Source organism: Oenanthe melanoleuca, chromosome 3 (genome assembly GCF_029582105.1).
Source record: "Oenanthe melanoleuca isolate GR-GAL-2019-014 chromosome 3, OMel1.0, whole genome shotgun sequence".
Classification (NCBI taxonomy): Eukaryota; Metazoa; Chordata; class Aves; order Passeriformes; family Muscicapidae; genus Oenanthe; species Oenanthe melanoleuca.
In genome coordinates, this window is record NC_079336.1 from 70,756,887 (window position 1) to 70,769,895 (window position 13,009).

General features: G+C 38.9%; 1 protein-coding gene across 19 annotated transcripts in view; it reads right to left on the minus strand.

Annotated features, from left to right (window-relative positions):
* AFDN (afadin, adherens junction formation factor) overlaps positions 1-13,009 on the minus strand; it is a 112,122-nt gene that overhangs the window by 5,007 nt on the left and 94,106 nt on the right. For 6 of the 19 annotated variants that reach the window (XM_056486563.1, XM_056486562.1, XM_056486569.1 and 3 more), the window contains 3 exons: positions 10,096-11,118; positions 4,541-4,675; positions 1,895-2,411 (listed from right to left, as the gene is read on the minus strand). In XM_056486563.1, coding sequence (XP_056342538.1) covers positions 1,895-2,411; positions 4,541-4,675; positions 10,096-11,118 — 1,675 coding nt within the window. The remainder of the gene's footprint in view (positions 1-1,894; positions 2,412-4,540; positions 4,676-10,095; positions 11,119-13,009) is intronic. The other 13 variants (XM_056486580.1, XM_056486577.1, XM_056486572.1 and 10 more) reach the window with 4 other exon arrangements.

Consider the following 13,009-nt stretch of genomic DNA (forward strand, 5'->3'; position numbering starts at 1 on the left):
CAGCAGGTAGTCTACTTATACTCCAGTCTAATGAAAACACACAGAAAAGCTAAAACCTTCCCTCACCTTCCTTTAAGATGCAGAACTTATTACAGAGCCAGACAGGAATGACAGATGGGCTTGCAGAAGAGAGGCTATTACCACAGAGACTACTACATCCTGAGATCACACAGGCAACACCAACATAAACGACCAGGCGTCCCTTGCCTTTACAGGAGAATCACTGTGGATACTTTTTTATGCAACTCGGATGTTGTGCTGACCACAAACAGTGGAACTACTAATCATCAATGCACCAGTGGGACCAGTATTTGCAACTGAGCAAAACTGTCCCTTCAGCAATATTAAAAACTATGCAATACCGTGCAGAGCTTCTCTTCAGCACAGTTCAACTGTAGCAGAAGCTAATTTGCCCTGCAAAGGAAAAGATGTTAATTTTCCTTGTTGGAAAACGATGACTTGAGCGTCAACTGACAAGGATGTGGACAAGCAGCTCAGTGGCCTCGTATATATCCTAAATCAGATTCACATACATATTGTAGCTGGATTAGAAGTGCTTCTAATAGACAGAACCTATTTGGAGGATTATATCCTCCCTGTGCCCAGGGCACACTGCTGAATAAAGCAAGTGAGTGATTTTCCTAATTTGTTAGGTGGCCAAAAATGTGATGAGATATAAAAATTATAGGATTCCACCTCTGCCACTGAGACTTGAATCCATCAAAAAAGCTGACCATTCAGCTAGAAGCCAGCATAAACACTTTCCCTTGGGATCTCAGGTGACTTTTCATTTTAGAAGAATGAACTCATCACCTAGAGTTGGTTGACAGGCATTTGTTAACCTCCAGCATAAGGATAAACTAGGAGAATGTCATGGCCACCACTTTCAAAAGAATATAGAAGAAAACAAATGTAGAAGTACCAGCAGAGGCTGCTGCTTAAAGACAAAGTATTGTATCAATAAAGTTCAATCTTATCAGAGCAAGACACACTCAAAGAGTCAAGTATACAAGATTTCTCCTATACAGCAGCAGTTTAAAAAAAAATCCAAAAGCTTTGGATTGAATTAGCTTTGAATTCAGGAGTATAGTTCAACTAGTACTCTGCAGGTAAAATATGGTGCTGAAGTTACTGGCAGCTAGAGCTCTAACTGAAATTAAACTTCATTATGGCTGGCTTGGCATTATACAGCAACAAGATGAGAAGTCAAAGAAACACAGAGGTGTAGAAGGGAAGGGAATGAGTAAAGCAAACACTACTAAGATGAAATTTAGATTTTTGTCTCTCTGCAAGGACAATGCACTGTACAAACAAGAACTTCAGGAATGGTGCCTAATACATGAAGCTAACTGCAAGACCTGTGTTTCTCTTGGTGCTTGTGTATTTAAGAACTTCATCTACAAATGTAATTTTTAAAGCCATTTGCACAGACAATTAAAAGAGAGAGAACCCTGGTACCAATAACAAAGCAGAAGATAAGTTCTGTCCATGAACCCATTAGGAGAGGTTTCCTGTGTTCAAGAAAGGTGCACTTCCAGATGCCCTGAGTAAACAGTGGTCAGTCATACAAAACATATCACTTAGAGATACAGAGTGAAAGCCAAAACCAACAGTACTTCAAATTGATTGAGTAGCAGTTTAAATCATTTCTGATTCATACATGAAAGATAGAATTTTTGCTTTTGAAAAGTTTGGGTAAAGAGCAAGAAAATTTGAGAGATCAAAATAATTAAAAACTGAAGGATTCATATTAATATCAGGATTTAAGTTAGATCACCAGACTGAAAAGTGATTAAGGGAGGGGGAAATCACAAAATAAGTGATTGAATCTAGAGCACTGGAGTTGAAAATATGAGGATAGTTTTGTAGAGATGACTAATTTCATTGTTTCTACCTTTAGAGCTGCTGGCATGGATGAAACTTGGTTTGTTTGATGGGGGCGGGGGCTGGCTTTTTTTGACAGTAGTACTGTTGGCATTGACAGGAGATGACTGGAATGAGTTGGAAAGAAAGATGCCATCTGAAACTGGGCGAGGCTGGCGGGAGGGCTGCTGTGGTTTAAGGGTGGCAGGAGGAAAGTCACCATAAGATTTTCTTGTGCTGGAGTACTTATCCTGACCTGCTAGATTGGAATCCTCCTCCTCCTCATCATCATCATTGTATGCAACAAACTTGGCAGTATAAATCGTGTCAGGGGAGAGGACCTGTGTTTTGAGGTAAGAGGTGTTTCGCTGAGGTGGGGGAGGAGGAGCGTTAGATGAAGGGGTTGGGGATGGGAGTTCATATTCCCGTGGAAGTGGAGGTCTGTACAGACCAGGCTCGTCAGGTTCCAGCAATCTTCGTTCAGCTTCATCGTGCTGCCTGCGCCTTTCAGCCTCTAAGCGACTGTAATACTCCTCTTCCTGGCGCCTCTGAAAGCCCAGAGGAAACAGAAATACAGTGGTCAGACATTTCAATCCATGAGATTTAGGCTTTCCATCCCTGAGCTACAAACATCTTCCGTCAATCTTTTGTCTCCCTTTCTAGCAATAAGCAGGGCACCTATATGGACTCGTACAAAGAATATTTACTAAGAGTGAATGATTTCATGGGTGCACTGGTGTTTGGTCAGTGGCCAGACCGTCACATTTGCAAAAAACCAGCAGCCAGCCAATAACACAGTGTAGCCATTATTTACAGATTTACCACTGCCTGTGGTCACTAAGGGAACTGCCTGTGTAAACTAAGGGCATTTCAACATTTATGACTCAAACTGTAACTACAGTTAATAAGGTGCAGATTTACTAAAGCTGTAGAGAATCTGTGGGAGAAGAAAATAACTAAAATTAACTACCATCTTAAAAAAGGAAGTTTGTAATTTTGTTTCATGCTTATACAATGTAAATTAGCCAACAGAGCCTTGGAATAGATGACTTGTAACAAACCTTCTAGTATAAACACCAGGAAAACTACTTTCACACAAAAATCAATTACAAAGAACTTTTCCAAAGCAGGCATCAAATAAATGCTGCTAAAAAGCATTTAAAACAGAACTAGGCTAATGATATTTATATGAGGTTACTGACCATTTAAAAGGTCATGAAATATCTTCTATGTATTCTTCCTCTTTAAAAGACTGCTCTGCTTTGAAACTAAATAGCATTTTATTCTGTTCAGCTCTTGTCTCAGACACATTGTAAATTAATACAAAGGTTTATTCAGTAGTTTGATAACAAATTAGGTATATCTGGGAACTGTATGTATGTTACTAAACTCTTCGGGTATAAGCATAGTGTAACTTCTGTTGGGAATATATGACATTTGGAACAACCATCATTTCTGGTTTTAATCCACATGTTTTAAAAAATCCACCTTATCTGCTTATCTGTCTAACACTGAGTCAGTTATCCTGAAAAAATAATAAATTGATCTGAACTTGTTCATCTGCAGCAAAGACATGAAACTCATCTCCTTTCACTACTCTCTAAAACCATTTTACTGATGGTACTGATTTCTGAGTTGGTAGAAGTATCTCAGCCAACAGCTGTCAGTGAAAACTCTTTCAAGTATGGTCCAAATGTTGTTTAGCTGCATCACTGCCCGAAGTTAAGAAAGCCATAGTTTTCTCTTGGATGTATTTTTTGAAGCTCCCTAGTATATTTTTAAATACTTTCCTCAGTCCATATACACCTTCCTCACTTTTGTCTTATTACCACTTCTTCCACTCATCAACCTATATCGTTTATAGGAAACAATTTAACAAAGCTTGAAAACTAAATGACTGTAGTTAAATATATCTAAGGTTTGGGGGCTTTTTAAATGTATTTGTTCAATCTTCCAAGATGAACAACGTGAAAAGCTAGCCTTCTTTCTTCCTTTTGAAATCACTAACAACCGCCTTCTCTTGGAACAAAAAGGTCTTAAGAAACATGCTGAGTCGAATAAGTTGCTTTGTCTTCTAGTTTTATCAGTAAAGCTTCTTATATTAATGTATAATGTTTCAAAGGAACCTACAAGCCTGAATTTTTATAATTTGACTGCACACTTATCTGCTGAAATTATTTACTTGCTTTACAGAAACCACTTCCCTCCCACAGTCCTAACATAAAAACCAGTATGGAATATTCATCACTACTCTACTGTATTTCATTCTTCTCTGTATCTATATTAAAAATACTACAGAAATATCTAAATGCCATCTCAGGGACACAGAAAAACCCAACAGCACTAAATGAGCCATGATAATGAAGAAGGTATGCAACTTATGTCGGCAGCTGAAGGGAAACAGGAAGTACCTGATTTTTCCATAATTTTCAGAAAGGCTCTTAAGTAAGAGCCTTGCCACTGCTAAAAACCTTCAGGCACTAAGCCCACAGTACTATGTCTGCAATACCAGTCAACTCCAGCCAGCAGGAATGGCCTGTTTGTTTAATTACTTTTTGGTTTGGATTGGACAAACTGAAGCCTTGGGCCATGACCCTTATCAGCAGGGCTAGCTGGTACTGGCCAGGCTGAAGAGGAAAGCCTGCAAGAACCCCTGTGGCACTCAGAAGACCACAACCTTTTCTTCAGCCTCTCTCCTGGTCCGCTCCTCCTCTTGCTGTCGGCGCTCCTCTTCCTGCCTGGCCCTGTCTTCTGCTTCTCGTTTCCGCATTTCTTCCAACTGTTGCTGCCGTCTGCGTTCTTCATCCTGTAACTAACAGAGACACAATTTTAATTGTCATTCACATGGACAAGCTGGCTAAAGAAAGATAACCAAATACTGGCATCTAAAAATAACCCATTCAGTAGAAAATGTTATGCTACAGATCCATCAATATAATTTCCACCCATTATGAGTATGCTTTGTTACACTGGATTGCCTAAAATCCATAAGGAAAAAAAACCAAAACAGAGGTGCACAGAACTACATACATAAAAGCACAAATTACACACGGAGACGTTTTTAGCAGTCATGTATGAACCCCAGTAGAAGACTGAGGTGACTCATGTTCCAAAGAGCTTCAACAACCATAGTCTCACAGGTATAGTAAAGTGAAATTAAATACTTGGAACCAACAGTCCACAGCTCCGGCAGTCAACTGTTTTTTTCATTCTGGATTAGAATTTAAGCACCGGAAAATCATGACTCATTAGTCAAAGGGTCAATCCATTTAAAGTAACAGGCTCATTCAGCAAATCTGCAAATAGTCTCAGGAGATAAATAAAGTCTCCCACTGTATCTGCAGCAGATGTGTTTTGGAAAAAGCAGAGAGTGAAGGAAAGAAAACTTTTGACTACTGGGATTAAAGAGCTCACAAGAACAACTCATGTCCAAGAGACAATACTGGTTTATATATGCATATGATGTGCACAGATATGAAAATTGAGCACAATCCAAACTTGGCATGATTCTTTAAAGCTAACATTGACAGACAGGAATATCCACTGGCACAATCATACAAATAGAAATTAGCTGGACTACATGTTGTATTATTTCCTACTGTAGCATATGTTTCAAAGTTGGTTTTTTCACTCCATGCAATTTTTTATTCTTATTAGTATAAATCAAGAAATTATCTGATCTTGCTATAAACTGCATGTAACAGGGATACTTTTCTACTCCTGGATTTTATTTTACAATCCAATTTCACTTACAGAAAAAGACCCCTAGGACACAAAGCAGTACAAGACAGAAAGAGAAATTAAATCTTAATAGACTTTGTGAGGACAACCTTCATGTAAGTGTCTTCCTCCCCCAATTAATTAATAAAAAAGTCTAAACTACATATAGAAAAAGGCCCTGAACATGGCAGCTACTGCTCCCAGGTTATGGCATGGATGCCTTATTGTTTAGCAGTGAATATTTCTATTCAAAGCACTTAAACAAGAAAGAATTTTCAACTCAATTAAAGAGAAAGTAAGACTGTTTTTTTTTTTTAAAAATAGTCTTCTGACCATAGCTAAAGAAAGAAGGCAAAAATCACCAAGGTGCCCACCTATGAACTGTTGTTAACATCTGAATCAGAAGAATTGTGAAGACACCTGTATCCAGGTCAGAGGCTATTCTAAACATGATACCTATAGGAAAATATCTAAAAAATATATGGAAGGCAGAAGTGAGAATACAGCAACTATGAAGATATGACATTTCATTGTGTTATGTTCAGTAACAGGTTTCTACTTTGGAGCATTCCCAGACCAAGGCAGGGAGCAGTGGGATGATGAGGTATGCCAGAGCACTTGCAGGGATTTGTGTCTGTTATTCTGTGTGTACAAGAGTACACAGTTCTAAGTTCACCCCAAATTTTCAAGATGAAAAGGAAAATCGGCTTTACATCCCACTTCTAGTGAGAAGCCTGTAAGATTCTCAGGTTGAGTATTTTGACTGGATGCTTCTGTATCCCAATCACTTTTTCTCTTGTTTAAAAGTCACATTTTCACCTGATTTACTGTACTTCCACATCTCCTCCAAAGCCAAGTGTTTATATTTTAACAGGGAAGAACAGCTAATTCATACAGCCAGAGTGATGGAGAAAAACATTCTCCCAGCTGTAATGGAGCAAAGCAGCTGAGCACAAAGCACCAATTCTTTTCTCCTGCTTTGACCCAGCAAAGTGCCAACTGTTTGCTCAGCCACACAACTTTGTCTTCCTATTGCAAAAGAAGTCCACCTTTACTCTGAGCTATTGCTCCTTTATTGCTCTGTTTATGTCTCAAAAGTCACATGAATGGGATAAAAATCATGAAATTATGAAAAAGTGGTATACACACCGGGTATAGTGTTCAACTATTTCAGAATTAGCTTGCTGCCTTTTTTAAAGCTAAATTTATGAACATCAGAAATCATCGACTGATTCAGGCCATGCATACATCTAACCCAGTATTCTGCTGTCTCTGACCTTGGCAAGCAGAGCTGCACATGAGCCTGGCCTTTTCTTCTAGCATTCCCCTGGCACTTAGCTCACTACTAGAGATGTCAGCTGGTACAGCCTAGTGTAATCCTCTGAGTAGCTGTTTTCAGGCGTGATGTCTATGCATTTGTCTAATCCATTTTTCAAGCTGATGATACCATCTGCCTTAACCAACCTCCTGTCGCTAAAAGATACAGATATTTGCAGTCTGCTTGGAAAAGTACTTTATCTATCTAGTTGCAGCTCCAGAAATCAAGGTTTGAGCAAAAAATATAGATGTAGTAATAAAAAAAATATTGATAGGATACTAAGTCTGAAAAATCCATTACTCCTGGCTTAATTCAGAAAGGTGAAATGTTTCACCTGTTCCACAGCTGTAAACTGTTTAACACTCAAGTAACACACAGATACAAAACTGAACTCCTTAGATTTTATAAGTTACCTGAAGTATGCATTCTAAAAGGTGGTTTTCTTTTTCATAAGGCAGTGCTGAATATCCAAATGAATATTTTGAACTGACACATTTACAGTTTTTTCAAGCAGCAAAAATTAAACTTTACTAACAGGACTTGCAAACATCACCTTTCTTCCAAACTGTTACCTAATTATACAGAAATTGATTTTGAAGGGGATGTATTTCTGCTCTGGAAGACTATTAAACTCCTTTTCCGTGTTCCCATGTCCAATGAGTGCAATAAAATACAGAATTAGCTGGAGTCATAGCAATTACTGCTCCAGTTTGAAAGCCTGTCATGTTTTAGATACAAGAGAATAGTATTAACCAATTGAAACTGAAATTGTACTGCAACTTAATGATTGCATGCTTATACAACCAACTTGGAAATACCACTTCGGAAGTAATTTCCAAGTTTACAATCCATTTTTGTGTTAATGCCAAAACCAAACACCTGTAGCCCCTGCAAACAACAGGGTGTCAACATGTGCTGAAAAAGTATGCTGTATTATTAGCTCTCAGTACAATTTCCCTTCAAACTGGAAAGGAAGTGTTCTCAGAGCTCTTCTAAAACCCGCACGGGTGCGAAAGGGAAAGGAAGCAATCTTACCTCACAGCCTGTTCATTTGAAATTATTAGTAAGATTTTATAAACAAAATGGCACAGAACACCAGATACAGTTTTATGTTAGAACACTGCTGCAAGAAACAAATCAAGTCTGCAAGCAGAACACGACATCTAAGAGGAGGGAAACACAGGGAAAGGAATTACATCTGAAAACACTCAAATGCATGCTTGCAGTTAACTTACTGTATCATAACGATCTTTGAATACCCAAAGACGCCAAATCATCATCCAAAGCACATAGGGATGTTATTAATAATAATAAGGAATTGAAATGGGAAAGAGATATTGAAGAGAAAGAAACAAACATACCAAATCTAGAACAGAGATTGCTGGCACAGCAGTCTGCTGCAGGTAGTAAGAAAGGGGAAAAAAAGAAAGATGCACAGTGTAAATAAAGATAGGTTAGATTTGTGCTATTTCAAAAGCATTTTCTTTTATTTGTTTAGTTGGCTGCTTTAGAATGGACATAAAAGTGATATACAGAAATGAAAACAAATAATCCAAAATTTTTATCTGTATTGACTCATGCACCACCTCAGTAGTTCTGCAGAGATGCTACTTAACTGCATCTCTGAAAGTGGAATGCAACCAAAATGCAAACATGGATTCAGTTCAAGACAACTGTTACTTTTTAGTTTCAAAATGTTCCAAAAAGCTGGAAGAACTTCATGCACAAATAACATTTTAGACCAGCACTTGCAGAGAATACGAATATTGTTATGCAACACAACTGGCTTTTGTTTTTAATGGCACATTTCTTTCTTAGCCTTGCCACTGTAAAATTTTTAAGACACTCTTTGTTTAAGTGGCAGTTCTACATGAATTTTTAATGGCCATAGGTAACTGTCTATGTGCCACAAATTGCCTGTTAGCAATGCTGGACTTTAGGGCAACCTGCTTGCCAAATATATATTTAGTTTTCCTTTCTTCAGTTTCCAAATTTGAGATATCTATTGTTTTACACAGAAATAAAGTTAGGCACAAGAAAAAAAGGAAAGCAATGCAGACTGCAGCAAATATGAGAAGAGTAAGTTTAGGAAATGAAGCTGCCAAAACAATCCTGAACTCAAATTCTATTCAAGCCACTAGCTATTTCTGAATGTCAAAACAAGCATGTCCAAACATTTCTCAGGAATTAAACATTGCTTATCACAGAATTAAGTCAACTTTTCAAGACAAACACACAGAAGACACTGAACATATTACAGAGCTAGCTTTTAAGCCTGGAAAAGCATAGCTGTTGGTATATAACTTACGAATCCATGCTGTTATTCAGAAAAGAGCAGATTTTCCTATAGAAACATTTTCTCAATAACAGTAGATTTAGCAGTCTTGGGAGACAACAGCCACCAGCAAGAGTGGTTAAAAAATTGACCATATTATTCAGTTGTATTATCTTATTAGCTATATTATGAGCTTTCACAAAACTGAAGCTAAGGTAAGCAAACCTCTGATGTTGATTAAATTGGACACCATGAAAAATCCAGGCCTGCAGGAGTTGGAGCTCTAGACAGGGTATGTTAATTATTACGCCACCCAAAACCATGTGGCTCAAGCAATGCTCCCTCCACTGCTGAGGTCAGCACTGAGAGGTAGCAAAGGTACAGGTAGCAGCTGGATCAGACCAGCAAGTTGAAATACCTGTTCAGCTCACTATTCCCTGGAAACAGTATGCATTCAGTGTCTGTGTTCATGTCCCAAGACTATGATAAAAGCTTTTAGAGGTAAATACACTAGGGAGGGGAGGGAGAAATCACACAGTTTTTATTCCTGATTCTCCTACAAACTTTCATAATTTCACACATTTTTACTTACCTTTCTGCAAGCAAATCTCTGTCATATTTTACCTTCTAACCAAACTCTTCTAGGTACATGGCAAAAACCCTTTATCCAAAGGGATCTTTTCTCTCCACAAAACCAGAAAAGTAAATTCAATCACTGAAGTGAGTTCTATAAAAGGTAGCTTTGACACTTTGATAATACATTACTCAACTGATGAAACCACTCTCGTTATTAATTTCAAAATTCAAGCCATTTAAAAAAGTGCATTCTCCTTTACCCTCTAAGAACATCAAAATACTCAAAGCATGAAAACCCATCAAGCTAGAAATTTACAGTATTTTTTTCTAGAAAGGATTTTACCCTTGCTCTTCTTTCTGCCTCCAGTCGCTGCATGATGAGCATAGTATCCACCTCATCATCCTCCTCTTCATCATCATCTTCATCCTTTTGCTTTGATTCTTGCAGTCGCTTTTGGAACTGCCACTCGAGCATGAGTTTGCGGAGGCGGTCGTTTTCTTCTGCTGTACGATCAGGCTTGTTCTGAAGTTCCTGAATCTCTTTACTCAGCATGTCCACAATGTGCATCTGTTGCTGCTTCTCCAGTTTCTCCTTCGCATCCCGTTTCCATGGATCTGGAGACAGGCTATCACCAGAGGACAGCTCTTCCTTGCTGATAGTAATGTATTGCAGATCTCTTCGCTCAATAGTCCGTGGCTGCTGTTGGGGCTGCAGCTCTCGAATAACTGTTTCTTGAGGCCTCTGCAAAGTTGAGGGTTTTTCTGATTTCACTTGCTGAAGGGGGACAGGAGGAACCACAGGCTGAGCAGGAATTAGTGGCTGTGAACGCATTTGGCCCAGTTTTCTCTCCTGCTCACGACGTTTCCTTTCTCGTTCTTCTTCCAAACGTGCCTTTTCCTTTTCATACCACCTCTGATGCTCTTCTCTTTTTTTACGCTCAGCAGCAGCTACCTGGGAGGATGCTTGTGCTCCTATCTGATTTGGAGGAGGAGGGGGAGGCAGAGGCAAATCCATTTGTAGTTCGTCAAATTCGGCAGCATAATGCACTGGAGGAGGTGGTGGTGGAGGGGGAAGATCTGTTCTGATGGGCTGGGAAATGGCCACTGGAGTTGGCTGGCTAGTGGCTGGAGTTTTCCAACGGCCAGGTCCACTTTTAGTTAAACCAGAACCAGGCGACACTGGTTTGGAGGAATGGTTCAGGTGCTCCTGGCTAGATGTGCTAGAATCCACAGAAGAATTCATCCACTGATCGCTGTCCGACTTCCGATCAATGTACTCCACATCTTTCCGTATAACAACTTCCAAGCGATTCCGCTCTGGCTGGAAAGCTTTGTCTCTGAGCTCTTCCTGGGAACGAGCTACACGCTGAAAAATATTAAACAAGGCATGTGTGTCACAGTCCATCCACAATAAAACATATTTGAAAATGGCTTACAAAACACACTACTGAAGGTAATTACTTTTAATAAATTTCAGCATTTTCATGCCCAGTAGATTTTCCAAAACCAACAATAAAATATTCTTCTCAGTCTTCTTAACTCATTCAAGCGACGGAAGACTTAGCAAGCTCCTGGGAACTGCCTAGTAACTGGACTGGGAGGAAGGATGAATGCAAAAGGGAGTTGAAGCTGAAAACCTCCCCAGCTCACACAGTTTCTCAGGAGTATCCCTGACACCCCCTCCCCCACTTGTGAGTACAATAGTCCTGGTAGCTCTGAGCAGTGGCTCAGTCACACCAGCTCTGCTATTCAGGCTTCAACTGGCTTCACTGAACATCTTTCCTATTGGGAAAGCAAACAGAAAGGCTGCAGAGAGAGAGAGGAGCGCCTCTGCCCACACTCCTCCATTAACAGGCAAGATGCCCTGCAGGAAACTCCCATTACTAACACAATTCAGGCAGGCAGTCTAATTCTACCTGCTCCTGGAACATGAGTATAATGGTCTGAGATTTTTGTCACTTAAGTGCATCAAATACCAGTCTTTTTCTATAGAACCTCTGGGTCCCATTACACTGAACAACCACCTGAAAAGGAATACTGGACCATAAACCAGGATTATTAAATCTGTTAATGATTTTCTTGAAGCAAATATTCATATTTTGAATGTTAGGAACTGCTAAGCACTGAACACATAATGCACCAATTATCAACAACTGAGAGAAGACTAACAAAGCAAACTCCCTTTATTTTCCTCCATCAGTGACCTTAACCATGACCTCTAAAGAATGCCCTCTTTGAGAGGAAACAAGTGTATTTTTTATGCTCTATTAGTCCAACAGAGCTGAACACACAGTTATTTGTGTTAGATTTCCTGTAAAGATGCACCTAGCCAAAGCTTGCTAACGCCTTCAGAACAGAAAACAGGCATTTAACAGCTTTTTTTACAAGCCCAGCTCTCTCTGCAAAGATTAAAGTGCATTTTTTTTATTTTTGTAAAGATTTTTCTTCTGTTTTGTTATAATTTTCAACTTAAAAGAAATATTGTCTGGCAAGGAAAAACTATGAATGCTTTCAGTGCCTGTAAGGCGTTAAAGCTTTATTTTGCTTTAGCAAAATTCCTTTCTGCCCTGCTTTCAGCCTTAAGGCTATAGCTCTAATTCAGTGTCTGTCAACAACTTTAATAGATGGGCTTCATCTTTACCAGTCTTAACCACCTCTTCTAAGCTACTCACTTAAGCTTGTTTTAAGCAGGGGAGAGATGCATGTCCAGGCAACAATTATCATAGAATTCAGTTAAGACAAATGGGTAGGAACCATTCTCTGGAGACAACCACCACCCCTTCTCCCATCACTGACAGAGAGCATGTAGATGTTACCATGCAGCTAAGATTAAGTGAGATGAAATCATGAAATGTGGAAGAGTTAAGCATGGAAATTCAGTAAAACATTTCTGTATCTATTTGCCACAGTTGTTCAACTTTCAGCACTCCCTTTCAGCACTCCTTTTTTTTACTACCTATTTGGGGAGTAAAACATCTATGTTTTTTTAACAACCATAATAAGGAGAATTTAATCCCTATAACTCTATAACTGAAAAAACACTAAAAAAGAGAGTGAATTTTTCCTGAATTCACTTGCCCCTATATGTGTGAGCAACCAATAAACAATTCTTTCTTTGCTTACTTAGACAGAATCTCAAGATAATTTACATGACACTTTCTCAAAAGTAAAAAGATAAGTCTGGTGTAAGGCTCTGCTCTTATCATTAGAAAACAGCAAAAAAAACCAAACAAAAAACTCTATATATTTTTAAGTCT